Genomic DNA, 12,763 nt, shown 5'->3' with positions numbered 1-12,763 from the left:
ATTTAAATAGTTTTATTGTTGTCTGAAGGTAATATTGATACTACGGTCAGATGAAGCCTCGAAGCTTTCCATCCAATTGGATAAAACAAAAGGTTTATTTCTTGAGACTTCATGTTCACACAATTCTAACTACCTTGCCTCTCTTTGTTACCATCCAAATACACTTCTCCAATGTCCAAATCACATTCCATTGTCATTGCTGTAGATCCTAGTGGTGTGGATCAGTGATTTTATGTCTCGTTCACTCCTGGAATACAGCTTGCTGTCATTCATGTAGAGGATTTGCTGATGATTACGCCTTTCTGTAGTTGGTATCCCTAGCCAGTCTTGTCAATGATCTCACTGAGGGGGTTCAGGCCTATGTGGAACAGCAGTGCGGACAGACCACCTCTTTGTTAAATTAATTGGTTTGAAGTTGGACTGTTGTTCACCACAACGCCATCAAATTTCTGATGAAGGCTCTTAGGATCCTGTTAATCTTGTATAGTTCAAGGCATTCCAGGATCCAGGTGTGGGGCATTGAGTCATAGGATTTCTGTAGTCAATCCAGGTGATGCACAAGTTGGTGAGCCTGATCTTGCAGTCTCCGGTTACTGTGCTTTCTACCAGTAGCTGGTGTTTCTGCCAATTCCTTTCCGTGCCCTGCTCAAGTATTGAGCCATATGCCTGTTCATCTTAGCCGCTATGATGCCAGACAGGAGCTTCCATATGGTACTGAGGCAGGTCATTGACCGGTAGTTGGATGGGACCAGTCCCTTATGGGGATCTTTAGGAATCAGGACTGTCCGGCCTTCAGTGAGCCATTTTGGATGTGTCACATCTACTGCTGGTTTATTTGTGCGACCAGACACTCCCGGAGTGCAGCCAGTAGGCGTGAATCATGTTCAGTCCTGGTGCTGTCCAACTCTTCATACTGGAGACCTTTTCTTGTATGTCTGCCACAGTGATTGTTACTGGATCCTGTTCAAGGAGGGAGGCTGCTGTGCAGAAGAACACTAAACATGATTTTACCATTAGATCCTGACCTCAAGCGTAACAACTAGGGCCCAGGGTAGATTTTTTTTGGGACCTTAGTGTCACATTGTACAATGAACCCGATCTGAGGTCTAACTTTATTCCTCCTGCCTGGCAGGATTCCTTTTCTCTCTCACTGTCTCCTAACATGCCTTCCCTCTTTCTTCTGTGTCCTTATTTGTCTTTGGCCAACTGTAGCAGTTTCCACAGAAACCCTACTGGCCAACAGCACCAGAGGTGATTGTTGTTAACCCGGGCCTTAAACGATCCGGTATGGAAATCTCATTCTTTATGAGCTGCATTTTTTGATTTGGCCAAGATTTTAGACTCTTCCTGACACAACCATCTCCAATTATCTGGGCTTGGGACTGGTACTAAAAGTACACTGGTTTGTGGAAGCCCCCATGGCTGGGTTGTGCACTTGAAAGAAAAAAAAAGTAGCATATAGTAAAAATCAGTATGTAGCATCAATACACCTTCTGATTAACATCATGGACTGCAATCAGAATACATGGTGGTATTTTCATCCTGCTCTCAGGAAATGGAATTATCTAAGGTTGTGATATAAACTCACCCAGATTTTGTCATGGGACTGTACTGAACTGATTTCAGGCGCAGAAACCCAGAGCAGAGACAGCAGATGATTTAACAATATTTTATTAGGCTTAAGCACTAGAAACATAGCAAGGACAAAAAGAAACAATAAGACAGAGTTTGACGTGGCATGGCCTGGGAAACGTGGCTAGGGTGAGGGAACGGGGCCTGAGATGCAGAATGGATATGAGCAGGGAACTGTCACATTGCAGTAGGGGACACAGAGTGTTGAGATGGGAGTGACGAGAATCCAGGGGAGCCGAGTGGTGTGGCGAGGCTGACCTGAGATCCAGGGTCTTCAGATGGAGTGTGATGGCAGGAGGGCAACCAGGTGAGGCACAGAGTGATTTTCAAAATGATTGCTTGGTATCCTGAGTCCAGAGGTAAAGCGCGAGCCAAAATGAATCCAGCAAATGGGTTGATGACAAACTGGCAGTGAATGAACATCAACATGTGGCTTAAATCCCTCTGGCTTGATTGCCTGCAATTGGCTCCAGGTGTGCAGGAGCTGGACTTGGTGGTGGCCCTGCCCAGGGGCGGATCCCAGATAGGTTCAGGAGCCTTATGGAAATTCCAGCCACCCACAGCAGACTATGACAGATTTATCTTTCCTAAAGTAACATAAAGACAACTCATGTCTGAAACCATGGAACAAAAGGGACCACCCTATTAACCACAAGTCTTCATAAACTATCGACACACTCAAATTACAGTATGAATGCAAGACTGATTGAAGTGGTTGTTATGCTGTAATGTGGAAAACGCTAACACAGTAACAGTATTTGGTCATGCTGCTATCACTGATGCCTCAATCACATTTGACAGCTTCTAAATTAACCTTACAAAAATTTTACCCTATTATTGTGGGTTATGATGGTAAGCAGTGCACTGTATCAAAAGTAAATCCTGTTACATCATGAAAAGAAAAGAAAAACAACTCAAATAAAGTAACAAAAACATGTTTATTATCAGCAGGGTGTATAAAACCGTTCATTGTGAAAAGTAAATCCACAAAGTTTATGGTCTGATATGGAGGATGAGCATATATTATACCTGTCATTATGAGAAACCATCAAATCACTCCAGCAGAGAGACCTCATGGAAGTATGCTCCCAGCAGCTTGACTCCCTGAATGTAGTTTGATCTGAAAATGGAGAAATAAAGCCATGATAATAGTTTGTAATTAAAAAACTCACTTTACCTGTGATCACGTTTTGGCACAGAAATAATCTGGAGATGACAAACATGATCCTCTCCTTTTACCACAAGATTTCATCCGTTTTATCAATAGTTCCTACTTGTTCCACATTTCAAAAGAAGTGAAACGGTGTGAGCTGTGACCAACCTGTTGATCTTTTCATTCTGAGAGTGAGCTCCATCATCAGAGGACCCTATAGGAAGTAGCATGACATTACGGCCTGTGGCCTCCTGGAAGGTCAGGGTGACCGGGATGCTGCCGCCCTCGCGAGTCAGATCAGGCTCGACCCCGAACACTGCAGCACAGCGAGGAGGATTAGACAATGTGAAACGCAGTCAAAATATGTCATAATAATAATGATAATAATAATAATAATAATATTATCATTATTATTATTATTATTATTATTAAATCTTTGTTGTCACATCAAAACTGGATATAATTCTATCAGTGGAAATATCGGAAAAATGCCAAAAAATGTTCACAAAAACATGCATTAAACAAAAAAGCTTATAAAGATATGTAGAAAAAAAGTTATGTTAAAAAAATTGCTTGTCCTTGTGTTTAATGTCCTGAAACATCTGCCAGGAGCTGAAACGTTTCCGCAGGTCCTTCCTCCCTGCAGCTGTCAGACTGTACAATCAGAACTGCTCCCAACAAACATAGATGTTTACATCTGCGCTGTAACTGCAATAAGTTAATTAACCGATTTGCACTACAACCTGGTTTGCCTCTTATCTGTAGTTATTTTTATTTAATTTAATAACTGTACAGTACTCTCTGTATATAGTAACCATTGTCCTTAATGTAAATATGTAAGAAAAATTGTGTATGTTTCTGTTCTGTGACCTGTGTACTGTTTGTTTGTATATGTGTCTTTTTGGCTGCTGTTACAACCAAAATTCCCCTTGTGAGACAATTAAAGGATTATTCTATTCTATTCTATTCTAAACATGGCGAAATATCTGATTTGTCTTAAAGAAAAAGCATCACAATGTAAGCTGTAATAAAGTCAGTTGTACTATGGCAGGAGAAAGTGTTTTACACTTTTGTAATATAATAAACACACAGCTGATTTGAGCTTCGTAGCAAGATAACAGAAATGGGTGCGATTGAGTGAACTCCCGCTTTAATCTAACAGCTTTTATCATTAAGTCCTTGTACCTGTCTTTATGGCCTTTCTCCCTGCCATGTAGTGTGGGTGGTTGAAGTCTGAGACCCAGGCTTTGGCCCCGTGGCCCATGTTCACTTTCAGTTTATTGGGGGTTCCCAGTTCAGCAAACTTCTTCTGCAGATGATCGATGACCTTGAAGAGGGGAAGATAACTTAGACTTGTTGGAGCTTTTATGCAGAAACAACCTGAAGCTAATCATGTGGCTACTTCCAAGTGGCCCACAGTCAGTCCAGGCTCAGATTTAAGTACTAAAACTTAACTACATCTCTTTGTCATGTTAATTCAGAGTCAGTTCTAATAAACTCAATATGTGTGAGATACAGAGCGACCTCTGCTACATTGTAACTACTTGATTATAAAAAGATGACTTTATTTAGGTGAGTGTTGTATGCCATCATTGTTACCTATCACAGTGTTTACCTGCTTCTCCACATCTCTAGGGTCCATGTCAGGCACAAGGCGGATGGAAAACTTGCCGATGACCTTGCGAGGAATAACCGTCTTGGCTCCTGCTTCAGAGAAAGCCCCCTCAATACCATGAAGGGAAAGAGAAGGATATCTCCAGCAGTGCATGAGAATTTGCTCCTATGGTGGAAAAAATAATGAAAAATAGGTTCAAAAAGTGTGAATGACCCCACATTATACAGCACATTTCCACCAATGAGTGATGCGAAAAACATAAATAATTTCTTTGCCTTTGTGTCATGCAGCAGCTGGTCAACCCCCACATCTTTACAGTACTCATCCAAGTCAAAGTCAATCTTCTCGTACAGCTTTTGCTCCTCTGCTGTCAGAGGCGCCACACTGTCATAGATCCCAGGAACCAAAATCTTACCCCTTTTGTCAACCAGGGAGCCTGTGCAGGAAGTCACAAACACATGATTAAAACTCTAAACTGGCGTAAAATAAGGTCGGTGAGACCAAAAATCACAATTATCAGCTTTACTTGCCCATAAGTGCGATGAGGTCAGTCATGGCCTCATGAACAGAGCCACCAAACACCCCTGAGTGCAAGTCCTTTTCAGCGCACTCCACCTTGAAGTTTGAACGTAAAACACAATTTTAAAAAACACAAAAAGCTCAAGTATACCCCTCTTAAATTGAAACACTGTCCCCACCCCCCAACAACAATAATCCAATACTCCACCTCAATGAAGAAATAACAGATTCCTCTCAGGCCGTAGGTGATGCAGGGTTTGTTCTTGCCCAGCCAGTCGTTGTCAGAGATGCAGACGTAGTCCACGTCTTTAAAGAAAGTGTCCTTTCTAGAAAACACAAGATCATCCAGACCCTCAGATCCAGATTCCTCCATCCCCTCGAAGCAGAATTTGATGTTGATGGGAAGGTCCTGCAACAAGAAGAGAGATGCATAAGAAAAAAAATTTAGGCTCATTTTCTAGAGTAGAAATAATCTTTTAACAACCAACAATCTGCCAATCAGTGGTGTACTTTAACACAGCGGTCCCCAACCTTTTTTGCGCCACGGACCGGTTTGTGCCCGACAATATTTTCACTGACCGGCCTTTAAGGTGTCGCGGATAAATACAACAAAATAAAACTAGTACCGGTACCGAAAAAAAGATCTATTCATAACACACGTGAAAAGACCCAGGAAAACAGAATTAATGGAAAAAAAAACGATAACAACCCTGAAAACCATACATTTCGCACCAGAGTCTCAACTCTCGCGGCTCAGTACCGGTCCGTGGCGCGGGGGTTGGGGACCGCTGCTTTAACGCACAAATAGAATAGAATAGCACTTTATTGTCATTGTACATGTACAATGAATTTGTGGGTGCTCCACTGAATAAATGTAAATAGTAGACAGCAGGAATGCATGTTTTACATTTCTCAAAATGAGCTAACAAAGCTGAATATGAGTCCAGACTAAGGATTTAATTGATGATCTTAGGTGTGATATTTTTTATATAGATAAAAATAAATACTGTACATTCACCAGCTGGGATTTACTTTCTCTGACTAAACACCCATTAATGAAATTCCTAACTAAGGATATACTCTAATTTTATAGCTAGATAAGGTCACATTTTTGTAAATAGGCTAAAATTATATTTTTAAAATAGTACAAATGACCTGCATATCTTTTTAGAATACAGTGCTATAGTAGCTATTCTGCTTTATCATCACTGTACAAAAAAAAAGAAAAACATTAATGACATTTTAGTATCAGTGCACATTTACAGATTCTGAAATATACCATCACACCTCAATATACTCCTGTCAGTAATTTCACTTCAGTGTTTAAACACAGCCAACTTAGCATGTTAAGCCACTTCAGGGTTGTTTTAGGACACACTAAAATATCATATCATCTTTAAACTATCTGAACTTGAAACACCTTTTGTTGGCCAGCTTAAATCTGGCAGTAACTGTACCTTTCCGATCTTCTGATACGCTTCAATGCAGTTAAACCAGGCCAACACTGGACCCTTGTCATCATTAGATCCTCTTCCATAGAGCTTACCTACAAAAAGAAAACTTTATTTCAGTTTCAAGGTTCTAATGAGAAGATAGTGGAGTTGAAAAATGATACTAAGGTTATGTTTATTACGTAGTCAGCAGACGACAGTGCCCCGTTTTAAGCTTGTTTAAATCATGACTAAGATTATGTGTAATGATATGAAATCCTTTTTCATGATACAAAAAATGATCTGCAGCAGGTTTTTGTAAAATGTGACATAAGCAGCACTAACACAGCTGAGGCAGGCAGGAATGATACAGCGAGAAGAGGATGTGGCATTTTGTGTCATCTGACTCTCACCAGAAAACACACAAGACTACGCGTGCTCAATTTTGTGGCTCTAAAAAAACCCAAACCTCTCCTACCTGTCCCGTCAAAAAAGTTTTTTAAATGCAAACATGTAGGGTAGAGCAGCAAAAATTATTAGGTTACCTTGTGCTACACAGTATTAAAGAGTCTGTAAGATCGTGCACAACAGAGTCAATCTGTGTTGTTTAACACAAAACAAAGAAGCCTTAAAGGGTTAAAATTATTCAGGTGCAGCTTTTGCATTACTGTGTGGAGCATAACAAAGCATAGACACCAATTCAGGAATGCTGCAGTGACTTAGTTATGTGAACAAACAAATGCACAGTCTGTGAAATAAAGGACCAGTCATGACTCACAAGGGAAAGTAAGTAAGTAAAGTAAGTAAAGTAAAATTTTATTTATATAGAACCTTTCAAGATAAAATCACAAAGTGCTTTACAAAGGCAGAAAACAGACATTAAAATCTAAAACAAAACAAAATCAACCAAAAGCGGGTTTAAACAGATACGTTTTAACTGCTTTTTAAAAGACATGACTGAGTCCACAGATCTCAAACTCAAAGGGAGCGAGTTCCAGAGTCTGGGAGCCACTGATACAAACGCTCTGTCACCTTTTGTTTTTAACCTTGTATGCGGGACAACCAGCAACCCCTGGTCACAAGACCTCAGGGACCTGCTGGGGTGATAAGAAAGAAGAAGATCACTTAAGTAAGTTGGAGCTCCACCGTGCAGGGCCCTATAAGTCATGATTATGATCTTAAAATGGACCCTGAACTTGACAGGGAGCCAATGCAGCTGAATCAGCAGGGGAGTGGCATTGGAGTATTTGTGATGCTTTATCAGAAGCCTAGCAGCAGCATTTTGAACACCCTGCATTCGTTCCAGGGAGGCATTACTTAAGCAAGTAAACAAGGAATTACAATAGTCTAAGCGAGATGAAACAAAAACATGAATAATCATTTCCAATTCGGAACGTGACACAATGGGACTCAGTGATATTTCTTAAATGGTAAAAACAAGAGCAAACCAAAGATTTAACATGTGTGTCCAGCGTCAGAGCTGGATCAAATGTAACACCAAGATTCCTAATGGAGGATTTAATATAAGAAACAAGAGGGCCTAGATTTTTAACCACAAGGAGAACAAATTTCTCAGGAGAAAAGACAATGACTTCGGTTTTATCAGCATTTAGTTGAAGGTAATTACCAGCTATCCAATCTCTAACGGAATCTAAGCAGGACTGCAAGATTTGGAGCTTAGAAACATCAGGTGGCCTAAAAGAGATATATAGCTGAATATCATCTGCATAACAATGATATGAAATATCAGAGAAAGAGCTAAGAAGTTGCAGAAGAGGGAGTAAATACAACAAAAACAATAACAGTCCCAAGACAGAGCCCTGAGGCACCCCATAGGCAAGAGAGCTGACGGAGGATGTGAACTTAGAGGTAGCCACAGAGAAAGATCGATTTGACAAATAGGATTTAAACCATTTCAATGCGGTACCTGATACACCCACCCAGTGGTTTAATCTATATAACAAAATAAGATGATCAACAGTGTCAAAAGCAGAGGTCAGATCCAGCAACATCAAAACAGTGCACTCTCCAGCATCATAATTCATCAAAATATCATTAGACACTCTAAGAAGTGCAGTTTCGGTAGAGTGAGCCTTACGAAAGCCAGATTGAAATTTATCAAGAATGTTATGTTCATCTAGAACAACTGTGAGTTGCTTGGCCACAACCTTTTCTAAAATCTTGGCAATAAAAGGCAATTTTGAGATAGGTCTGTAACTGGAAAGCAAAGAAGGATCAAGTTTAGGCTTTTTTAAAAGTGGGTGAATGACAGCACTTTTACAGTAACCAGGGACCTGACCAGAGAGTAGAGATGCATTAATAATTTTAAGAACACTAGGATCAATAGACTCAAAAACATTTTTGAACAAAGACCCAGATAAAATATCAAGGGGGCAGGAGGATGATCTAATTGAAGTAACCAGCTTCAACAACTCAGGTAAAGACACTGGTGAAAATCTTTCAAATCTGACAGGCTTAAGTAAAATCGGAACAGGCAAATGGTACATGGAGGGAGAGATGTTGCTCCTTACATTGCTAACCTTTTCAACAAAAAGGAAAGAAAATTTTCACAGTCTTCATTCGAAGAAATTGGGACAGCAGCAGAAGCCGGAGCAACAATATCCCTAATAGTGTCAAATAAAACCTTAGGGTTACCTCTGCTCTTAGAGACTAGGTTTGAAAAATAAGCAGCCCTTGCATCACGAATTGAAGCGTTAAAGGAAACTAAAAGGTCTTTTAAATGAAAGAGATGAACCTGTAAACAAGTCTTTCTCCACAAACGCTCAGTTTTACGACAGACAGGCTTTAAACAGCGAATGCTGTAGTTTATCCAGGGCGAGGGTTTTGTAACAGGGGGCTAGTCTAGTTTTAATATAACTTCAAGATGAAAGATAAAAAGTTACTGAATTCCTTTAAAAATTGACCGTTAGGTCCAGGTGGACAATAAACTACAGCACAGTAACACGGATCTTTAATTCCAATTTTAACCAGCTGTAGTTCGAACGTTGACATTTTTTCAACCATCAATGAGCGACAGTGAAACCAGTTTCGATACACCACAGCCAGTCCTCCGCCACGACCAGAAGTCTGCGGCCGACTGACAAAGGAGTACCCGCCCGGGCAAAGTTCGATAAGGGAAGAATAGTCACCATCACGCTGGCAGGTTTCAGTTAAAAATAATAAGTCCCGTTTTTTGGAAAGAATAAGATCATTCAATAAGAACGTTTTATTTGTCATAGATCGGGCATTGAGAAGCGCCACGCTCAACAATTAATAAGTCAAAACATTACCGACACTGACCCGTTTTAGGGGGCGTAGAAACTGGGGGTTCGATCACTTGAGCCTTTTTGCCTTTTCACTTGCAGAGTCTGTTTCACCATTCTGTCATGTGACCTGCTGAGGTTACCTGAGGCAAGGTGTGAGTGGAGGTTGAAGTGCCCAAATAGGATCTCAAGTGTAGGTGGCTGACAGCTGGTGTTCTAATCCACCACCTCCGTTCAACGATGGTCTTTCACAGTAACAACCTTTGCACAATCTTTGAAGCTTTGCTAAATGGAAGTGTTCAGGCAAGGTCTCAACCTTAAACTCATATGATGGTAATGGCCCACATCTTGTTTTCTTCACATCTTGGCTAATGTGATGACTCGCATGATCAACAACCCTCAGAACCTCCTGAGAAAAACTATTAGGGGTTAAATACCTGAGACACAACCATTTGTTTTAGAACTGAAAAAATCTCTTGGATGAGAATTTAAAACTTAAAGAAGGCCAACAGCCTTCTTTTTTCAAGCTCTCAATATACTTCTGTGACTTGTTTTATATTTCTTATCTTTACCTGTTAAAAATACATTCACCCAGTGTTCCCAGTCTACATAGTTAAGCTTGTTGATAGCATGTTTTCTCTTAGTTATGCTACCTTACAGGATTCGCACACCTCACTCCACACATCCTCATCCTGCATTACCTACCTGTTGATTGGATTTGGATTTGTTTTCAGTATTCTCCTCTTACCGTCTTTCTCCACCAGAGTGAAAGGCTCTGTGTCCCAGCCGTCACTGATGTTTGCTGGCTGAACATCAAGGTGCCCGTAAATACACACCGTCTTCTTTGCTGGGTCTGATCCTAACTGCCCCAGAATGATAGGAGGCAGGGGGATCTCCTCTCCCGAGGGAAGCTGCATGAATGAAACTTAATCTGAGTGACCATTTAAAAACAAGGTCCATTTATGGTGAAATTTAAGAAAAGAAAGATCATGCAATATGCAAATCATTAACCCATTAAGAAAAGTAACCTTCTGCTTGCCAACGTCCACCAACTCCACAGTCCCTCCCAGCTTCTTGATGTCCTTGGCTGCCATCTCCATCATTTTTTTGATCTCCCCGCGCTTCTCAGGCAAAGCAGAAACACTCTGGACACCCACCCACTCAGCCAGGCGCTGAGGACAATTATAAACAAGTAATTTAAAGAAATTAAATTAAAAATGGGTTTTTTATACCTTTTATAATTTTTTCTTTTCTTTTCTTTTTACTATTTCATGCAGTTAATTATTGCACAAGAATGAGCCAATGTGAGTGATTTTTAGGACATCAGACCCACAAAATTTAACTCAAGCAGCAGTTATAATATCACTGAATCTTATCAGGAAAACTGGTTTTACAGTTGGAACCTACTATAATCCCAGCTTAAGTGAATGAGTTGCAAATCTGTCCTGTTTTTAGTTAGCTCAATATGCCATTAAATCAAGTGACAATCACACAAAAAACTGAATGATTAAGCAGCTGCACTATATAGTTTTTTCTGAGTGATCTTACCTGCACATACAGGTCCTGGTGGTCGTCCACATACTTGAAAAGTTCAGTGAGATGAGACATTTTTGGTAGTGATGGGAGCTGAGGGTTAAACGAGCAGACTGGTGTGAGTCTACGTCTGGGTTTGTGCAATCTTATGAGAGGACAAATACTTCATGTACGCATGCACTTCACGTAAATGATGAGATTTCCAGCCAAACTCGTTTCACTTCATAATTTTGCAGAACTATAGCTGCAGTCGATTGGAGCTGCAGGCTTTCAGAACAAAACAGTGAGAAAAAAGCCAACACGTATAAGGCTTACATTACAAAGCTTTGCCATAAAATGACAATAAAAGAGAATTCTCATTTTAGATCTGCACAGAGGTTAAATATGGAATTTATTTTTTTTAGTTTTATTTGGGTAAAATGTCATTTAATTGTGTCAAGAAAGCCATAAATGACGATCAAATTGTGTCATGCTGAGTGAGAATCTGAAAATAAAAAATGAAATACTCACATCGTAATTTTCCACAGGTGTGCACTGAATGCCAACAATGGCAAGTGAAGTGAAAGTATCTTGAGTGTAATCGCTAAGCAAAGCAAAAGCAAATCAGGTAGTGTTGTGTGGTGTTAGTTCAGCAAGCATTACACACACACGCAGGTAGGAACAGAGGATTACCGGAGTTGACTCCTTTCTTTATTTTTCTTTTTTTTCTTCTTCAAAACCACAACCAGAACAACATACTCACTAGCGCCCTCTAGCGCTTCTGGTAAATGCATCTACAGAACAAATGCAATAGTATGTGTGGACACAACATCTCCCCCTTTGAACAAGGATTTCTTATGTGAACCTGACTTCACCATTCTGATGTATGTCACCTAATACACTTTTAACATATTTCACATTACTCAGTAACATTCACTTTCCCATGACAAAGTCTTGGGTCCAGCAAGGTGGGTTCCTCATCCTGGTGGGCCTAAGCCTACTATCAGACTCAGAGTTAGATGCTAGATCAGTTCCTGGTTTATGACAGTCCATTGTTGTGTCAGAATCAGTACCTGCGTTCAGCTCTGACAGAGCCGATAAGTGTGAGGCGTTCCAGGTCCGTCCATCATCCAGCAAATAAGTGTTTGGTCCTTTCCTTGTCATGACAGTCCTTGGTTTGGAAAACTTTAACTCGCCTTTCTTTACCTTCCACGGCTTCCTAACCCGTACCTTGTCACCAGGCTGAAAGTTGGATGGTTTGGCGTGTCTGCGAGCATCAGTGTATTCTTTCATTTTCATTTGCTTATTCTTAACTCTTTCGCACATGGTATGCCTCTCTGTCTGAGGAACAGGCATATCCATTACCTGTAACTTTGTTCTCATTCGTCGTCCATGGAGCAGTTCTGAAGGGGAAACTCCAGTTGTTGAATGAGGGGTTGCTCTGTAGTCCATCAGGTATTTTCTCAGGAACGATTTCCAGGGTTGTCCTTGAATCGAGGCAGTCTGTAGGCAGTCTTTAATGCATCTATTGAATCTCTCAACTTCCCCATTAGCTCTTGGGTAATACACTGAGGATCTCAGGTGTTGGATTCCCCTGCTTTTCAGGAAGTCAGTGAACTCAGCAGAGAGAAATTGAGAG

General features: G+C 40.6%; 1 protein-coding gene across 1 annotated transcript; it reads right to left on the bottom strand.

Moving 5' to 3' along the window:
- Window positions 1-1,655: 1,655 nt before the first annotated feature.
- On the bottom strand, window positions 1,656-11,854 carry LOC101468473 (cytosolic non-specific dipeptidase). The gene is made up of 13 exons (XM_014413909.4): window positions 11,656-11,854; window positions 11,161-11,238; window positions 10,641-10,784; window positions 10,361-10,523; window positions 6,377-6,465; window positions 5,128-5,328; window positions 4,931-5,015; window positions 4,676-4,836; window positions 4,401-4,565; window positions 3,971-4,112; window positions 2,954-3,101; window positions 2,662-2,752; window positions 1,656-2,219 (listed from the first exon to the last, which is right to left on the bottom strand). The coding sequence occupies exons 2-12, from the start codon at window positions 11,218-11,220 to the stop codon at window positions 2,686-2,688; spliced, it is 1,425 nt and encodes a 474-aa protein (XP_014269395.3). The 5' UTR covers window positions 11,221-11,238; window positions 11,656-11,854; the 3' UTR covers window positions 1,656-2,219; window positions 2,662-2,685.
- Between the last annotated feature and the right edge of the window lie 909 nt (window positions 11,855-12,763).

This window comes from Maylandia zebra, linkage group LG22, assembly GCF_041146795.1.
Source record: "Maylandia zebra isolate NMK-2024a linkage group LG22, Mzebra_GT3a, whole genome shotgun sequence".
Classification (NCBI taxonomy): domain Eukaryota; kingdom Metazoa; phylum Chordata; class Actinopteri; order Cichliformes; family Cichlidae; genus Maylandia; species Maylandia zebra.
This window is presented reverse-complemented; position numbering and strand designations above follow the sequence as displayed.

Excerpts from the sequence above, each read along its gene's own strand:
- LOC101468473 (XM_014413909.4), bottom strand. The coding sequence starts at position 11,220 with ATGTCTCATCTCACTGAACTTTTCAAGTATGTGGACGACCACCAGGAC. Across the intron at positions 5,016-5,127 it reads TCTGTTATTTCTTCATTGAG|GTGGAGTGCGCTGAAAAGGA; the intron begins GTGGAGTATTGG and ends TCAAACTTCAAG. Across the intron at positions 4,566-4,675 it reads AGCTGCTGCATGACACAAAG|GAGCAAATTCTCATGCACTG; the intron begins GCAAAGAAATTA and ends TTTCCACCATAG.